At 34.0% G+C, this 13,704-nt stretch overlaps 1 protein-coding gene across 1 annotated transcript in view; it reads left to right on the forward strand.

Moving 5' to 3' along the window:
- Positions 1–13,704, forward strand: part of LOC150096238 (tubby-related protein 4-like) — a 236,452-nt gene that overhangs the window by 169,089 nt on the left and 53,659 nt on the right. Inside the window, exon 10 of the mRNA XM_090408771.1 lies at positions 8,562–10,426. Coding sequence (XP_090264897.1) covers positions 8,562–10,426 — 1,865 coding nt within the window. The remainder of the gene's footprint in view (positions 1–8,561; positions 10,427–13,704) is intronic.

Below are 13,704 nucleotides of genomic sequence, written 5' to 3' on the forward strand. Positions count from 1 at the left end.
TGCCTTCAAACACACTCCAGACATTTTTTTGCTCATTCTTGCAATCATTTCATTCATTTTAAAGGTTGTATTCTATTTCTGTAAATGGTATCTTCTAGAGGTGTCACTGATATCAGTCAGTTTTGCTCCCTTTGCATTTACCACTGCTAAACAGAATAAGGTTTCTTTAGTCATTACTCCCCCTCCCCTTTGACTTATACAGTTTTTTAATTTAAAAAAAATACTTGCAAAAGTCAAAAAAAAAAAAAAAAAAAAATTAGAAAAATTGTATTTTGCAAAATAAGCTTTTCTATTAACAGTCATTTTTATTTTAATATAATCACAGTTACAAAATTACAATGTTGAAGATTTAGAGAAGAAAAAAAAAAAAGATTGTTCTACTCATTTGGAGGAGGGGGGGAAATTGCCTTGTGTATATTAATAGAATGCAGTCCCAAGAATACACTTGCTTTGCTGGTGGCCATTAGCAGGTACCCAACCTTGATGCTAACTCATAACCATTATTACTGATGCTTCTATATTGTTAATGAACATAGCTGATGGGTGCTCCAGTAATTCTGAAAACTTGAGTGATTCATTTAAGCAATTAAATGAATCACTCAAGTCGCAACTATGACGTTCACCTTTCACATAAATCAAAGATTTCATGTAACCACTGTTTATATTCCCCTTCACCGAGCATGAATTTCACCTCATATCAAATCTATTTTAAGTGTACAAATCCTTCCATCATAAATTACTCCATACATTAACATGCTGTAACTATGTGAACAAACATAATACTTGACTCTTCTTTTTTGTCTTATTCAAGTCATTTGTTTTGAGAAGTGCAGTCATGATTGGTCTAACATCATTAAAGGATGTCCTTCAGATGGCAGAACCTTAGTTAACTGAAGATTATATAATTGAGAGCTCACTGTATTTACAACTAGCTTTTCATTAACTCTGGATAGAATAACCCTGGCACTTAGATGCAAAGACGTAGGTTGAAGCCATAGCCTGAAATGAGATAAGAAATATGTTCATGCATTTGAACAGCTGCTGAAATCCATTTCAGGTCACACCTGAAAGGGAATAAAAAAAAAATAAAAATAATAAAAAAATTAGTGCCCAAATCTTCAACATATAAATGCAATTTTTTTTGTTTGCTTATGTGTCAACCACTGACTGGCAAACCATATTGTATTTAGTTTTAGTAATTAGTTTTCATAGCTCAATTGGTAATGCTGCTGCCATTTGGTCAGAAAGACCAGAGTTCAAATCCTGTTGAGGACACAAATCTTTACATCTTTTCAACTGAGGGCTAGTTAGCTTGTCTCCTTTAGCCGGCCTGGTTGGCTAATTGGATAGCTTATCCGCTCAGTAGCCAAAAGGCTGTGGGTTTGAATCCTGCCGTGGGCATGGATGTTTGTGATTATCTGTGAAGATGGCATTGGTGTAGTTGCAGTTGGTGGATTTGAGTGGTGGAGACGGAGTTGTAAAGCAGGTACCCTCCTTCGATGAGTCCTTGGACTTCCTGGTGGTGTCTAATAATAATAATTAATTGGTAGGGCTTTCCTCCTGGAAACTTAAATCCTGCAAGACAACCTGAAAACTTGAGTTTTTCATCCCACAAACCAGACAGAACAACACACACAATTTACAGGCATGATATACGGGACTCATAAGTTGCTTTGGCCATAAATCAAAACAACCAATCCTGCAAAACAAACGGACTGCATTTGATAGACTTAATTGGCTGCCCTCTTATTAATATAATGCTGTGTCACTCAATCTTTTTATTTATTTAAATCTTTATATAGACCTTATCAACTGAAAGTAAGTTAGCCAATCTCATAGAGCATTAATTAGGTTTATGTGAAGCCATTAGCATGTTGAGGTGAGAGAATTATCATTATATGACACCTCCAAGGACTTATTATAAGAGGGCTCTCTACCATACAAATCCAGAGTCTGTGTACTTAATCCGCCATCTACACACGGTCATTACTTGCTAATAGTATTTTTGTCTCTTAATTGTTGGCCAGTTTGCTTAAATGCTTAATGAAAAATATCTTTTCAAGAGAAAAGAAAAAAACCTTGTCACCTCTGTACAAGATCAGCTAATTTAACTTGCCTTCAGTTGCAAAGGACCATATAATGATTTTTCTCATGAAGAGAATTGAACTTGGCTCCTTTTCCATTTAAAAAAAAAAACACAATATCCCATCATTCTTCCAATGCTATAGAGGTGCTGTCAAAATCAAGATCAATCTTAAAATCCTAGTTTAAAAAAAATTCTCATAAGACTTTTGCATGAATGTTAAAAACTATGTAAATTTGAATGTGGAATTATTCATAAAGCATAATTTAAGTATGCTTTATGAATGATGTTTCTTTTTTGTGAACGAGATTAGAATCTGTCTAATCAGATCCAGGGTTTAAAACAAGACAAAAAAATCTCTACATTCCAAAAACGAATAAATTAATATTTTGTTAGGTTAACATATAAAAATCATTTACACAAAAGTGTAAACCTGCTTCCTTGATGTCATTTTAAGCTCGTGAGAAGTATGGGATCATTACATCATATGAAATTTGGCACTGTTTAGCCTCAAGAAGATAAACATAATTTATGAAACTTTCTTGATTATAGAAATACCTCTAAGAGGAAATGCACTAATAATTGTAAAGTATTCTGCTTTTATTTTATCAAATCTATTACAACTGTCAGTTGAATATGTATATCATTGCTGTCATATCCATCAGTGAGAGTTCTAAATGAGTGTAGGTGGGGGAGAGAGAAAGAGATTTTTTTTTTTTTGATTTGGTATTGAATATTCATTTTGGTTTGCCCAATTATTTATTGCCATTAGATACATTCTTCTTCCCATAGACCATATAGGGATAGATATCAGAACAATCATCATAAAAATCCTCCAGTAATTTCTTGATCCACACTTTCAACTATGTTAAAAAAAAAAAAAAAGTGCTTATCCCAATTTTATTTTATTCGTTTATTCTATGTCCTCTTTTTTAAGTTGCTGTAATTAGTTCCTTGCGGGACAAGATTATTACACGTATTCACAAGAAATAAGAAAATAGTTTTTATTATTGCAAATATTTTGGCCAGAAATTAATGAGCCATCATCAGTGCATCAGCACGATCACAATTAATCCTATTTACAGAGTTGAGCCACACACCAGAATTCTACCATATAGGTGGTTACAGAATCAAATGAGATTGCAATTAAAGCCAAAATTAAAATGATTTGAAATAGAAAATTTAACAAAATATAGATAAATCAAATAATTGAATGATTGCTTGCCATTGCAATTTATGAGAATGACTCTCCCAAATCTTGGTAACAGAGAGGCAGTCATTCTGATTAAATTTGAGCAGTGTAGAAGTGCTTCAGCATTCTTCTTAAATAACTGCTCAAACATAAAATGGCATTTGTTGTTGTCGTAAGATAGGTGTTCTTGTAGTCATTTGTTAATATAATGCTCTTTCACTCAATCATTTTATTTATCTAAATTTTATTAATTTTTTCATTCTAAATCATTTTTAATTTTAGCTTTAATTGTAATCATTTGATTTTTTAACCACCCATTTGATGGTGGTCTTCCTCATTCTATCACTCCAGTATCACTGTTTTTCAGGATTTCATTTACCAACACATTAGAGAAATCAGTTGAATAATAATAATAATGTGATTATTATTATTACTGGCAACTCCAAGGAGTCCTTAGACTCATCGAGGGAGACCCTAAACATCATGTCAAGAACTATTCAGTATTTGCACAGTATCTATCATACTTTCTTTGAACCCATTCACAGTCATGGCACAACAGACCCACAACAGACTCTGGCAGCTTATTCCACTCATTCACCACTCTCCAAATAAAAAATCTAATTCTAACCCTTGCTAACTACACACTTTTGCTTAGTTTCCAATGATAGCCCCTAGTTCTCCCACCACCAGACCTGTTCTGAAAAATTTCCTCTGAATTAATCTTTTAAAAATCCCTCAGTAATTTGAATGTCTCAATCACATCACCCCTTTTCTGCCTATCAACCAATTTCTGTAATCCATAGATCTTCAACCTGTTCACTTAAGGTTCATTCCATAGACTAACTACCATCTTGGTCACTTGCCTCTGGATCCTCTCCACTTCATCTCCATCAAGAAGAAACACTGGTGTCCAGATCTGGGCACAGTAGTCGAGATGGGGTCTTATCAAGGCTCAATAAAGAGGAACAATAACCTGCTTGATGTTTTAAGGATACTTGTGACATAAAGACTGAATAATATAAGCACGTAAACACAAGAAAGATATTTAATTAACCAAATATTTCGGTCTGGAAATAGTAGACCATCTTCAGTGGCACTACAAGAACAGTTTTAAAAAAAAATACAAGGTGGAATACTAACAATAGATCATTTAAAAATAGAACAAGCCACGTGATGTTATATCACTAAGTATTAAAGGGAATATTTTAAAGCAGAGACATGATTGAAATAAAAATATTAATTAATAATATTAAATAACATAAAATTAATATGAATTAATGAGTTATCCTGATTACTTTCCCAGATTTTTGATATAGATATACAGTCATTCCAATTCAGGTTAGGACGATGGGGTAAGGCCTCTACGCTTTCTTTGAATAAACGTTCAAATTTATAACGGGATCTATGTAAGAGACTAGTTTTTGACCAAAGGATGTTGTGGTTAGTTTCAGTCCCATGCTGAGCCAATCCAGATTTTTCAGGTTTGTTGTGATGAATGGAGGATTGATGTTCTTGGATTCTTTTTCAAGAGAACTTCCAGTTTGTCCAAAATAGGAGAGATCACAGTTGCAGGGAATTTGATAAACTCCAGGAAGAGACATAGATGAGCATTTGTCTTTAGGAGAAGGAAATTGGGAAGATAATTTATTAATAGGTGAATACATAGCTGTTAACTCATATTTCTTCAGAATTCTTGTGATAGGTTCTGAAATCCCAGAGTTGTATGGAATTGGAACTCGACGTATTGAATCTTTGTTGTTTTGTGGTGGATTATAAGAATCGAGAAGATGTTGCGTACTCCTTTCGGAAAAGCATTGAGTTTCATGTGTTGTTGGATAGTAGAAAGTTCTTTCTGTAGAAAATTAGAAGTAGAACAATTAGTTTTGGCTCTTTTGATTAGACATTTTATGATTCCTGTTTTTTGACGAGGATGATGGGTTGATTCTTTAAGAATTCTTTTTTTTTTTTTCACAGGTCGTTATATTCTTAAAGAATCAGCCCATCATCCTTGTCAAAAAACAGGAATCATAAAATGTCTAATCAGAAGAGCCAAAACTAATTGTTCTACTTCTAATTTTCTACAGAAAGAACTTTCTACTATCCAACAACACATGAAACTCAATGGCTTTTCCAAAAAGAGTACTCAAAATCTCAATTCTTACAAAACAAAGATTCAATACGTTGAGTATACTTTGCCACATTAAACTGACATCCTTAGCCCAGTCTGCCAATCTATCCAAATCCTGCAAAATTTTGACATTGTATGTATTCACTATTGCTCTACTCAACTTTGCATCATTGGCAAATAAATGAACAGTCCCTCTCAGATCCTTTCCTATACCATTAATCAACAAATTAATTGGTGATAGTTTGCAGGAAAGGAAAACTATAGCCTGCTTTGATCTCAACCTCTGCTTCAGGAGATGAATACAGGAATGCACAAATATTTTAATATTTGTTCCATAGCATAGAATTTTCCAAAATAGTATCACATGGTAAATAGTCAAGCTTTCTGTAGGTCAATAAAATTATAGTATAATACTTTGCTAAAAGTTCTGTATCTTTCTCTGATGATAATGAGTGCAATAAATGATCTACTGTTTTCTTCCTAATGATGTTTTATAGAAACATGTGCAATAGACATCAGAATACTTTGGAAAAATAAAACTGATCAACACATGTAAAGGAAATTAGAATTTATTAAAAACTCCTATATATTTCACTCATTGTAACTTGAGTATCATTCAGGGAGAGAGCAAAAGACATGGTTACAACATACATTCAAAATACAAACACAAGAATGAGTCATACAGCATAAGTATACTTCCATGTCTGTCCAAGCTGAGTGAACAGGACAAAACACCATTAAAGTTCCAGGTACCAGATAGTTCAGAATTAATTTAAAATAATGATAAAACAAAATTATGAACAATTTATGGTAGTTACTTCACAAAACTTCGATTAAGTTTACAGTGATAAGGGTTTCACATGTTTCAAGGAATAGATGATTTTTGGTAGTCCATATATCTGGAGGGTAGGTGTCTAGAGTTATAAGGTTTTAGTCTGTAACTTCTACAGGTCAAGTGGTAACCTTTTTAAGGAGCCTATGGAGTGTTCTGATTTGTGTGCTGTGGGATCATAGTCTGTAGGGGAGGTAAATAGAACAATCTAGCAGTAAAGAGGCAAGCTTACCCAAGTAATTTGATTGGTTTAAATTTTTGAGGAAAAATTATGTTAAAAAAAAGTTGGCTTTTCAAATGCTCCATGAATTAATCAGCCAGAGCAGGTGAGATAGAGGGCATAGTCATGGGTAGTCCTAGCGGAAGGCAAATGCACAATGATTTCAAAAGCATTGTCACATCCCTTATTCACTTTGGTAATTATTTCATTGTTGCATTTTATCTTTTGAAATATGACCTTATAACCAGTTGGCATATCTGCTCCACCAAAGACCAGCCACATCCCCTAGACCTACCAGGGGTATACCAGGTCCCTTGAAGTTGCAAACTGTCCTACTATGCCAAACAAGTAGGACAGCCAATATCAGAATATCTGAACACAGGAACAAGCTTTCTAAAACTGCAACAAATTTAGGTGCATGAGAATGTCCTAAATTCGGGAAGCATACATTTTAAGATCTTCAGCTCAACAGCCAAGACAACCCAATTTAGCTCACTAGGGGGTACCATTTAGGACTCTAGGCTTAACGTCTGTTACCTTTATTCAGCCACATTTGCTCAATGTTAGTGCTTGCATGCATGCACATATAATTAGTTTTGTGATCCCTGATGATGGCAATGTAACATTACCATATAGGAAAGTATTAGTTTTTTATAATTGATATTCTAGTGTACATTGCCAGTTCCTGAAAAATTATGTAAATGAAAAAAGACTTCTGTAAATGGAAAATTCAATATTTCCTGCAGAGTTACAGATAATTATCTAGAAAGGGAAGACTTGTTAGATTCATGTTCAATATTGAGCTTGCTTCAGGTGTATAAGAAGTTTATTCTGTCTAAAAATTGAAGTAATTCTGTTTCATGGTGGGACCAGACTACAAAGATATTATCAGCAAAATGAAGCCAGATACAAGATTGAGGAAAAATGATGTTAAAAAAAAGTTGGCTTTTCAAATGCTCCATGAAGTAATCAGCCAGAGCAGGTGAGATAGAGGGCACAGTCATGGGTAGTCCTAGTGGAAGGCAAATGCACAATGATTTCAAAAGATGGAAGGACCTTTCAAAATCAATCTGTGTTTGCACATCCTCTGAAGCGCTTGCATGCATGTGCTTAGTATTTCTTTGTCCCAGTGAAGAAGCCTTGGTTGACCAAGCCAAAATATTGGCAAAACCAATCCTCTGGCCAAGTTATCTTCCATACCTGGTGGTAAATTTTTGAAAAAAGTGCATTAATGATAATGCTGCAGTTCTGATTATCAATTCTTGCAGTTTTTCTGGTTTTTGATCTTGGAATTGCTCATTCCACTTCTTTAAACAGAGAATGGGATAATCACATTCTCTGTTTCATTGGAATAGCTCCTTTAAGTTTTTTTTTTAGTTCAAACTATCATATTTGAGTGAGTTTCTTGAATGTTGATACCATCTTCAATAATATTTGTTCTTTTTATGAGTAAATGTCTTTGTTAATTATTTGGTATGCTTTTATTTAGTTATAATTCAAAGAGTTTGAAAGATAACTTTCAAATATCTGTCTTAAAAACAAGATGACTGACTGGCTTCTTGCTTTGCTTTTGTGGCTGTGACTAAATTATGGTCACTTTCAATATCGGTCCCTTGAAAGAATCTACTTCTTGTTGGGTTTATACAGTTTTCAGATTTTATAGGTGCATAATCAGTCAAGTTCAGTGATCTTCCATTTTGGGAATCCAGATCCATTTTCACAATTTATGTGGAAAAAGAATGTTGGTTATGTATTGATCATTTTGTAAAGCAGATTTTATCTGTTTTGTACTCCAATCATTAGTTTTTTCCAGATTTGATAAAAGGAAGAAAATTTACTTTAGATACAACATAGGTTAGGGTTATTTAACATAAGCATTTCATTTTTTTTTAGTATTACTTTGTAATAATTTCAATATTCATGGCAAATTGTTTTTAGTATGTTTTGAAGGACTTGGTAAGTTGTTCATCTTTACACATTCTCCTGCAAGATCTGTATTAAGAACTTGAAATAATTATTTCATTCTTTTGTTCAAGCTCCATTTCCACTAAGCTTCAGCTAATATATATGTCTCTTAATTGTCCTTATTTATTTTATCTCTTACAGAAGGAAATGCATATGAAGACAGTGTTCCAATAGCTCCAATGACTCCTAAGAAGCAGCAAAGGAGTGCTACTTATCATTATCACTTGAGTGATTCTGCTGAACATGATGGATCTCATTTAGACTGTGATGTTGGTGAATATGTAAATTTTATCCCTACAGAAGAATTCCTAACGTTTGAAATCTCTGGTGAGAAAGGAGTTCATGTAATTAGCCTTCAGCGTGCTAATGAAAGAGGATCAGCAGGAAATAGTGTGGTGTCTGTTGCTACACAGACTAGCCTTACTTGCATTTCTGACTCAGCTGAAACCAAAAGCATTCCATCCAGGTCTAAATTAATTCATACATTAACCTCAGAAAAAACTGTTAATAAAATTCAGACTAATGAAATATGCCAAACAGTTATTCATGATACAGAGGTGGTAGAGAAGCACACTACTGAAAAAGACCCTGTAGTTGTCCCAAATAATAATTTGCATTGTGATCTAGTTTGTGCAGATGGCCAGACATCTAAAAAAGAGAGTTCATCCTCTACATTAATATCATCTCCAAGTGCTAGCTTGGCTTTTCATCCTATTCCTGTAGATAGTATCATTGAGGAGAAGATTTCATTACATAAATCTACATCACCAGTCATTTCAGATCTCAGAAATCGAACTTTGAATGATGTGAAACCAGTAAACAGGGCAGCTGTTCAAAGTCCACTTGTCAGTACAGCAGGTGTAAATACTATGTCTCCAAAAAACTCAACATATAGGAGTAGTGTACAGTCTCCTTTGGCTAGTCGCAGAGTTCTCGAAATTGATGGTCTTCCTTCATGCAGTTCTGTTTCTCGTACATTACCAAGGTGGGGATCAATATCTGTAGTCAACCGACAGGGTGAACCAATTGTTGTCTCATCTTTATGTGCTGCAGCTCCTGCTCTATCAGCTAGTCATAATCACTTGGATAATTTACCCCGATGGGCAGAAAAAGCTGGGGAGATGAGGTTTATTGATGATGAATGCGAGGATAATGCTGAAAGACACATTGCCGGAAATACACAGAATACTACAGCTTCTCCAGTGTTCATCCTTAGTCACCGAAGTCATAGTGTAGGGCACCTCCTCACCTCGGAATTTACAAATGTAAGAGAAAGAAGAAATGGCTCTTCTTCTTTCAGAGAAACTCGAAAACGTTTGACATTAAAATCAAGACCTCATTGTGAAGGACATAAACAAGGTTGTACATTGTGTGAGAAACAAGGAACAGATAAGAAATGTCTCTCTAGTCGCATTCCCACTTGTTGTCCAACTACTGATGAGCTGGCCTGTTCTTGTGATGGTGATTATGTTGAAAATTATCAGAAACCTACTCAGATGGCTTTGGGTGAATCAAATGTTGCATGTTCTGAAAAAAGTAAAATACTTGGAAAGTGCTTCTCTAGTTGTGAAGAATTGAACAAAAGCAAAATGCAGAAACTACAGGAAAGATTTAAGTGCAATAATGTTGATTATCAGAATTCCACAAGGTCAGAAAATTCAAGTCCCATTCCACAATTAAGAAATGAGCTTCCAGATGATCATGTAGACATTTCTGCTTCTCCTTGCTTTCGAGAGCATCGTGGAAGTCTGCCACGCACAGATGACCTGGGTGACACATCAGATCCCTCTTCTCCAACTAGCAAAAGCATACCATCATCACCTGTAACAGGTAGGAAAACTCATCAGCATCGAAGAGGATTATTGTATAGTCCACTTTTACTACGTAAAGTGAGACGTCAGAAACTGGTTGACAGTTCTGATGAAGAAGCTTTTAGTGGGGATGATATAGTAAATGAGGAATTCAGAGATTTAGAAAGTTTTCAAAAGGCATATATTAGAAGGAAGGTAACTAGTTTAAAATTATTTAAATTATAAATTTTAGAATCATTTAATTCATTTGCATCTAAAGATTTTAATTTTTTTGTATCCTAGAAAAAAGTAAAAGGAAAACATTTTGATTGGGTTAGTTGACTCCATTTAAAAGTTTTCTGAAAATTTGCAAAATATGAGAGTTTAGACTGTCAAATGACTCATTTCACAGTGGATGGGTGGTGTTATTTGATTCACATACTGGATTTGATACACTACTGAATTAGAGACCTTTATGTAGATGTATGTAAATATCACTTACTCAGCATATATGCAAAATGCTGGGTCACATACATTACCACTTCTTCTAGACAACTATTTAAGAATGCTGCTGGTCAGTAATCATCAATAGTTTGATCACAATGGGAACGTACAAAGGATCTTTTGGAGTTTGATAAAGGGCTTATCATGGGTGTCCGTGTAGCTGGAGCCATGATTTTGAAAACAGCATAACTAACTGGTTTCTCAAAAGGTGAGATATCCCAGATGTTTAATCAGTGTAAAAATAACTTGCATTTCTAGTCTGAGACATAACTGCGGTCTTAAGACAGTCAGTCAGGAATGAGATCACCATTGTCTGAGAAGGCTTGTATAACAAACAGAACCTCCTGTGTTGTAGCAATTGACTGAAGCATTTAATGGAGGCTGATTCTGACTCATATCTCACTGAACTATATTCAGGGAATTGGAGAGGATTGTATTGGCATGCCAATTCGGAAACCACTTATTTCTGTGAAGTTTCTGATTCAGTGGCTGGTATGTGTAGAACGTCTCACTTTATTGATTTTATTGAAAGGAGTAAGATAATAAATGAAAAAATATCCAAAATATATATGATGGATTTATTTTAATTACAATAAATTTGACTGCTGCTAACTAAAGCAATACCACTTACATCTTTAGTTTGCAGCAGTCATAACTTCAGCAAGTAACATGTATTGGAACAGAATTGCCATTAAATAATTTTTTTTTCTATAAATGGAAAATTATAAATAATATAGTTTAACTTATATTAAATAGGAATTTTTTAAAAATTATTTCTTTTGATTATATTCTTGTTTTAATTCTTGATTCAATGTAATCAAACAAGAGTTTCTACAAGCAGTATCTTCTTGACTGTGCTATTTGTATATAGAGGCTGTTGACTTTGTCACTTTCCTTAATATCTAAAATAGTTTAAAAAATAGTTTTTAGTTTTGCAGCTAAGAGTTATTGAAGTGTACACTTTCTAGAACATAAATGTTTGTTGTTCTTCAGCTTATTTAAGATTGTGAACAGCTGTTGTTTTATCTGTTCAAATTAATCTTTGAACAGATAAAACATTCTACATTCTTTGAAAAATTGTCTGAAGAAAATTTGTTCAAGAATGTAGTAAAGAAACTATTGCTTTTGTAATTATCTTATGTTGTTCAGTATGTAATTGATAAACCAACTATGATAAAAATGCATAACTTCTTACTAGGCATTGAATTTTACACAAGAATAACTTATGCTATTTGCATTGATTTAGTGGGGCTGAACATTAAAGTATCATCCCAGTGATACGTTTTAAAATGCATCTTTGAGATGTTTTTGATCGTAATGTAGAAACTAATTCATTGGTTTATACTTCTGGAAAATAAATAAAACATTTAGTTGGGATGCTTAAAGGTCAGAACTGTATAAACTGAAAAAACCCCTGATTGATTCAGCCAGAGAGGCATGTAGGGAGGTTGTCTGCAAGGATAGAAAAATCAGAACTCCATGGTGGACACGAGAAGTTAAAGAGGCAGATGAAAACTAGTAATTTTCATGTAACATTTATCATCTCTAATTTTTTTTACAGCACTTTTTCCTCCATCTCTCAACTTTTACAACAGCCTCCAGAATATTTTGCCACCTTCTTGATATTTATTTTCTATGTTCTTACTAAAGTCTTCCCATGACTTTTGTTTAGCTGGTTACACAGTATTTAACTTTCTTACATTTGTCTTTGTATTCTATATGAGCACAAGCTGACTTATTGCCATGAACTTTTGCTATGCTTTCTTCTTTTTTTTCACTGCCTCTTTAACTTCTTGTGTTCACCTTAGCCATTCACTGTATACAGAATGCTTGAATACAACTAAACACACAAAGCCTCTACGTGATTTTTGGATAGACAACATTGAATCTTATAAATCTACATAAAGAGATTCATTTATTCTTACATACAGTAAATAATTTCCTTATCTTCTGCTGGAGTACAAGTTTCTCTTTCAGCTGTTATATTAAACTTGTTAAATCCTGAATGAATAGTTTCTTTATAAAAGTTCTTCATTCAGGATCTAACACCACCAAGTTCTTATCATTTTCTCAGTTGAGGTGGCCCAAAATGCCTCTCTGCAGCCCTGTTTCCATGTTCTTTAGCATACGCAATCACACATAGCTAGTATACAATATTGTAGCAATGTCGACATTTTTCAGCCATAATTGCCAAGAAATTTTGAGAAAATTTAGCAGCAGAAATTTATCACCATTCACAACAACCGTGACAACAATTGGAAAGTTTAAACGAACAGAACATAGCTGTGATCGTCGATGACAGCGCATGCTCATCCACTGAACTCTACGTAACTGGAATGATCTCACACCGCAAGGAAGCAAGAAAGAAATCTCGGAACAGAAAAAATTTCTAGAAATGAAATTAATAAAAAACTGAGTATCAGCATATAAGACGCACCCTGTTTTTCAGACCTATTTTCAAAGGAAAAAAGTGCATCTTATACGCCGGCAAGTACGGTACTTGGAAAAATTGCTAAACAAAATAATCAGTGACAGTACAATAGTTAAAAAAAAAAACACTCAACGGGCATGCAGTCAGGAATACATACTTGAAGTAGAAACAGCCATCAAAAGCCTGAAATGTGTAAAGGTAGTGGGATTAGATGATATTCGACCAGAAATGCTCAATTATGGAGGTATAAAAGTCTTACAGTGGCTGCACTGCATAGTTATGAAGTCCTGGACAGAGGGATGAATTCCAGATGATTGGAGTGGAGCTCTCATAGTACCTATACATAAAAAGGGAAATAAATAAAACAATGTGAAGACTACAGAGGTATTCCTGGTAAGAACAATGATTGAGAGGATCTTGGAAAGGAAAGGAATCCAGCTTGTTCTACCAAGCTGGATTCAGGCTAAAAGAGGCTGTCAGGATCAGATTTTCACTTTATGACAAATAGTTGAGAAATCATGGGAATATAACAAAGATCTGTATTTTAAGTTTTGTAGAT

This window comes from Typopeltis vanoorti, chromosome 19, assembly GCF_054136105.1.
Source record: "Typopeltis vanoorti isolate ZY-2024b chromosome 19, IOZ_Tvanoo_1.0, whole genome shotgun sequence".
Classification (NCBI taxonomy): domain Eukaryota; kingdom Metazoa; phylum Arthropoda; class Arachnida; order Uropygi; family Thelyphonidae; genus Typopeltis; species Typopeltis vanoorti.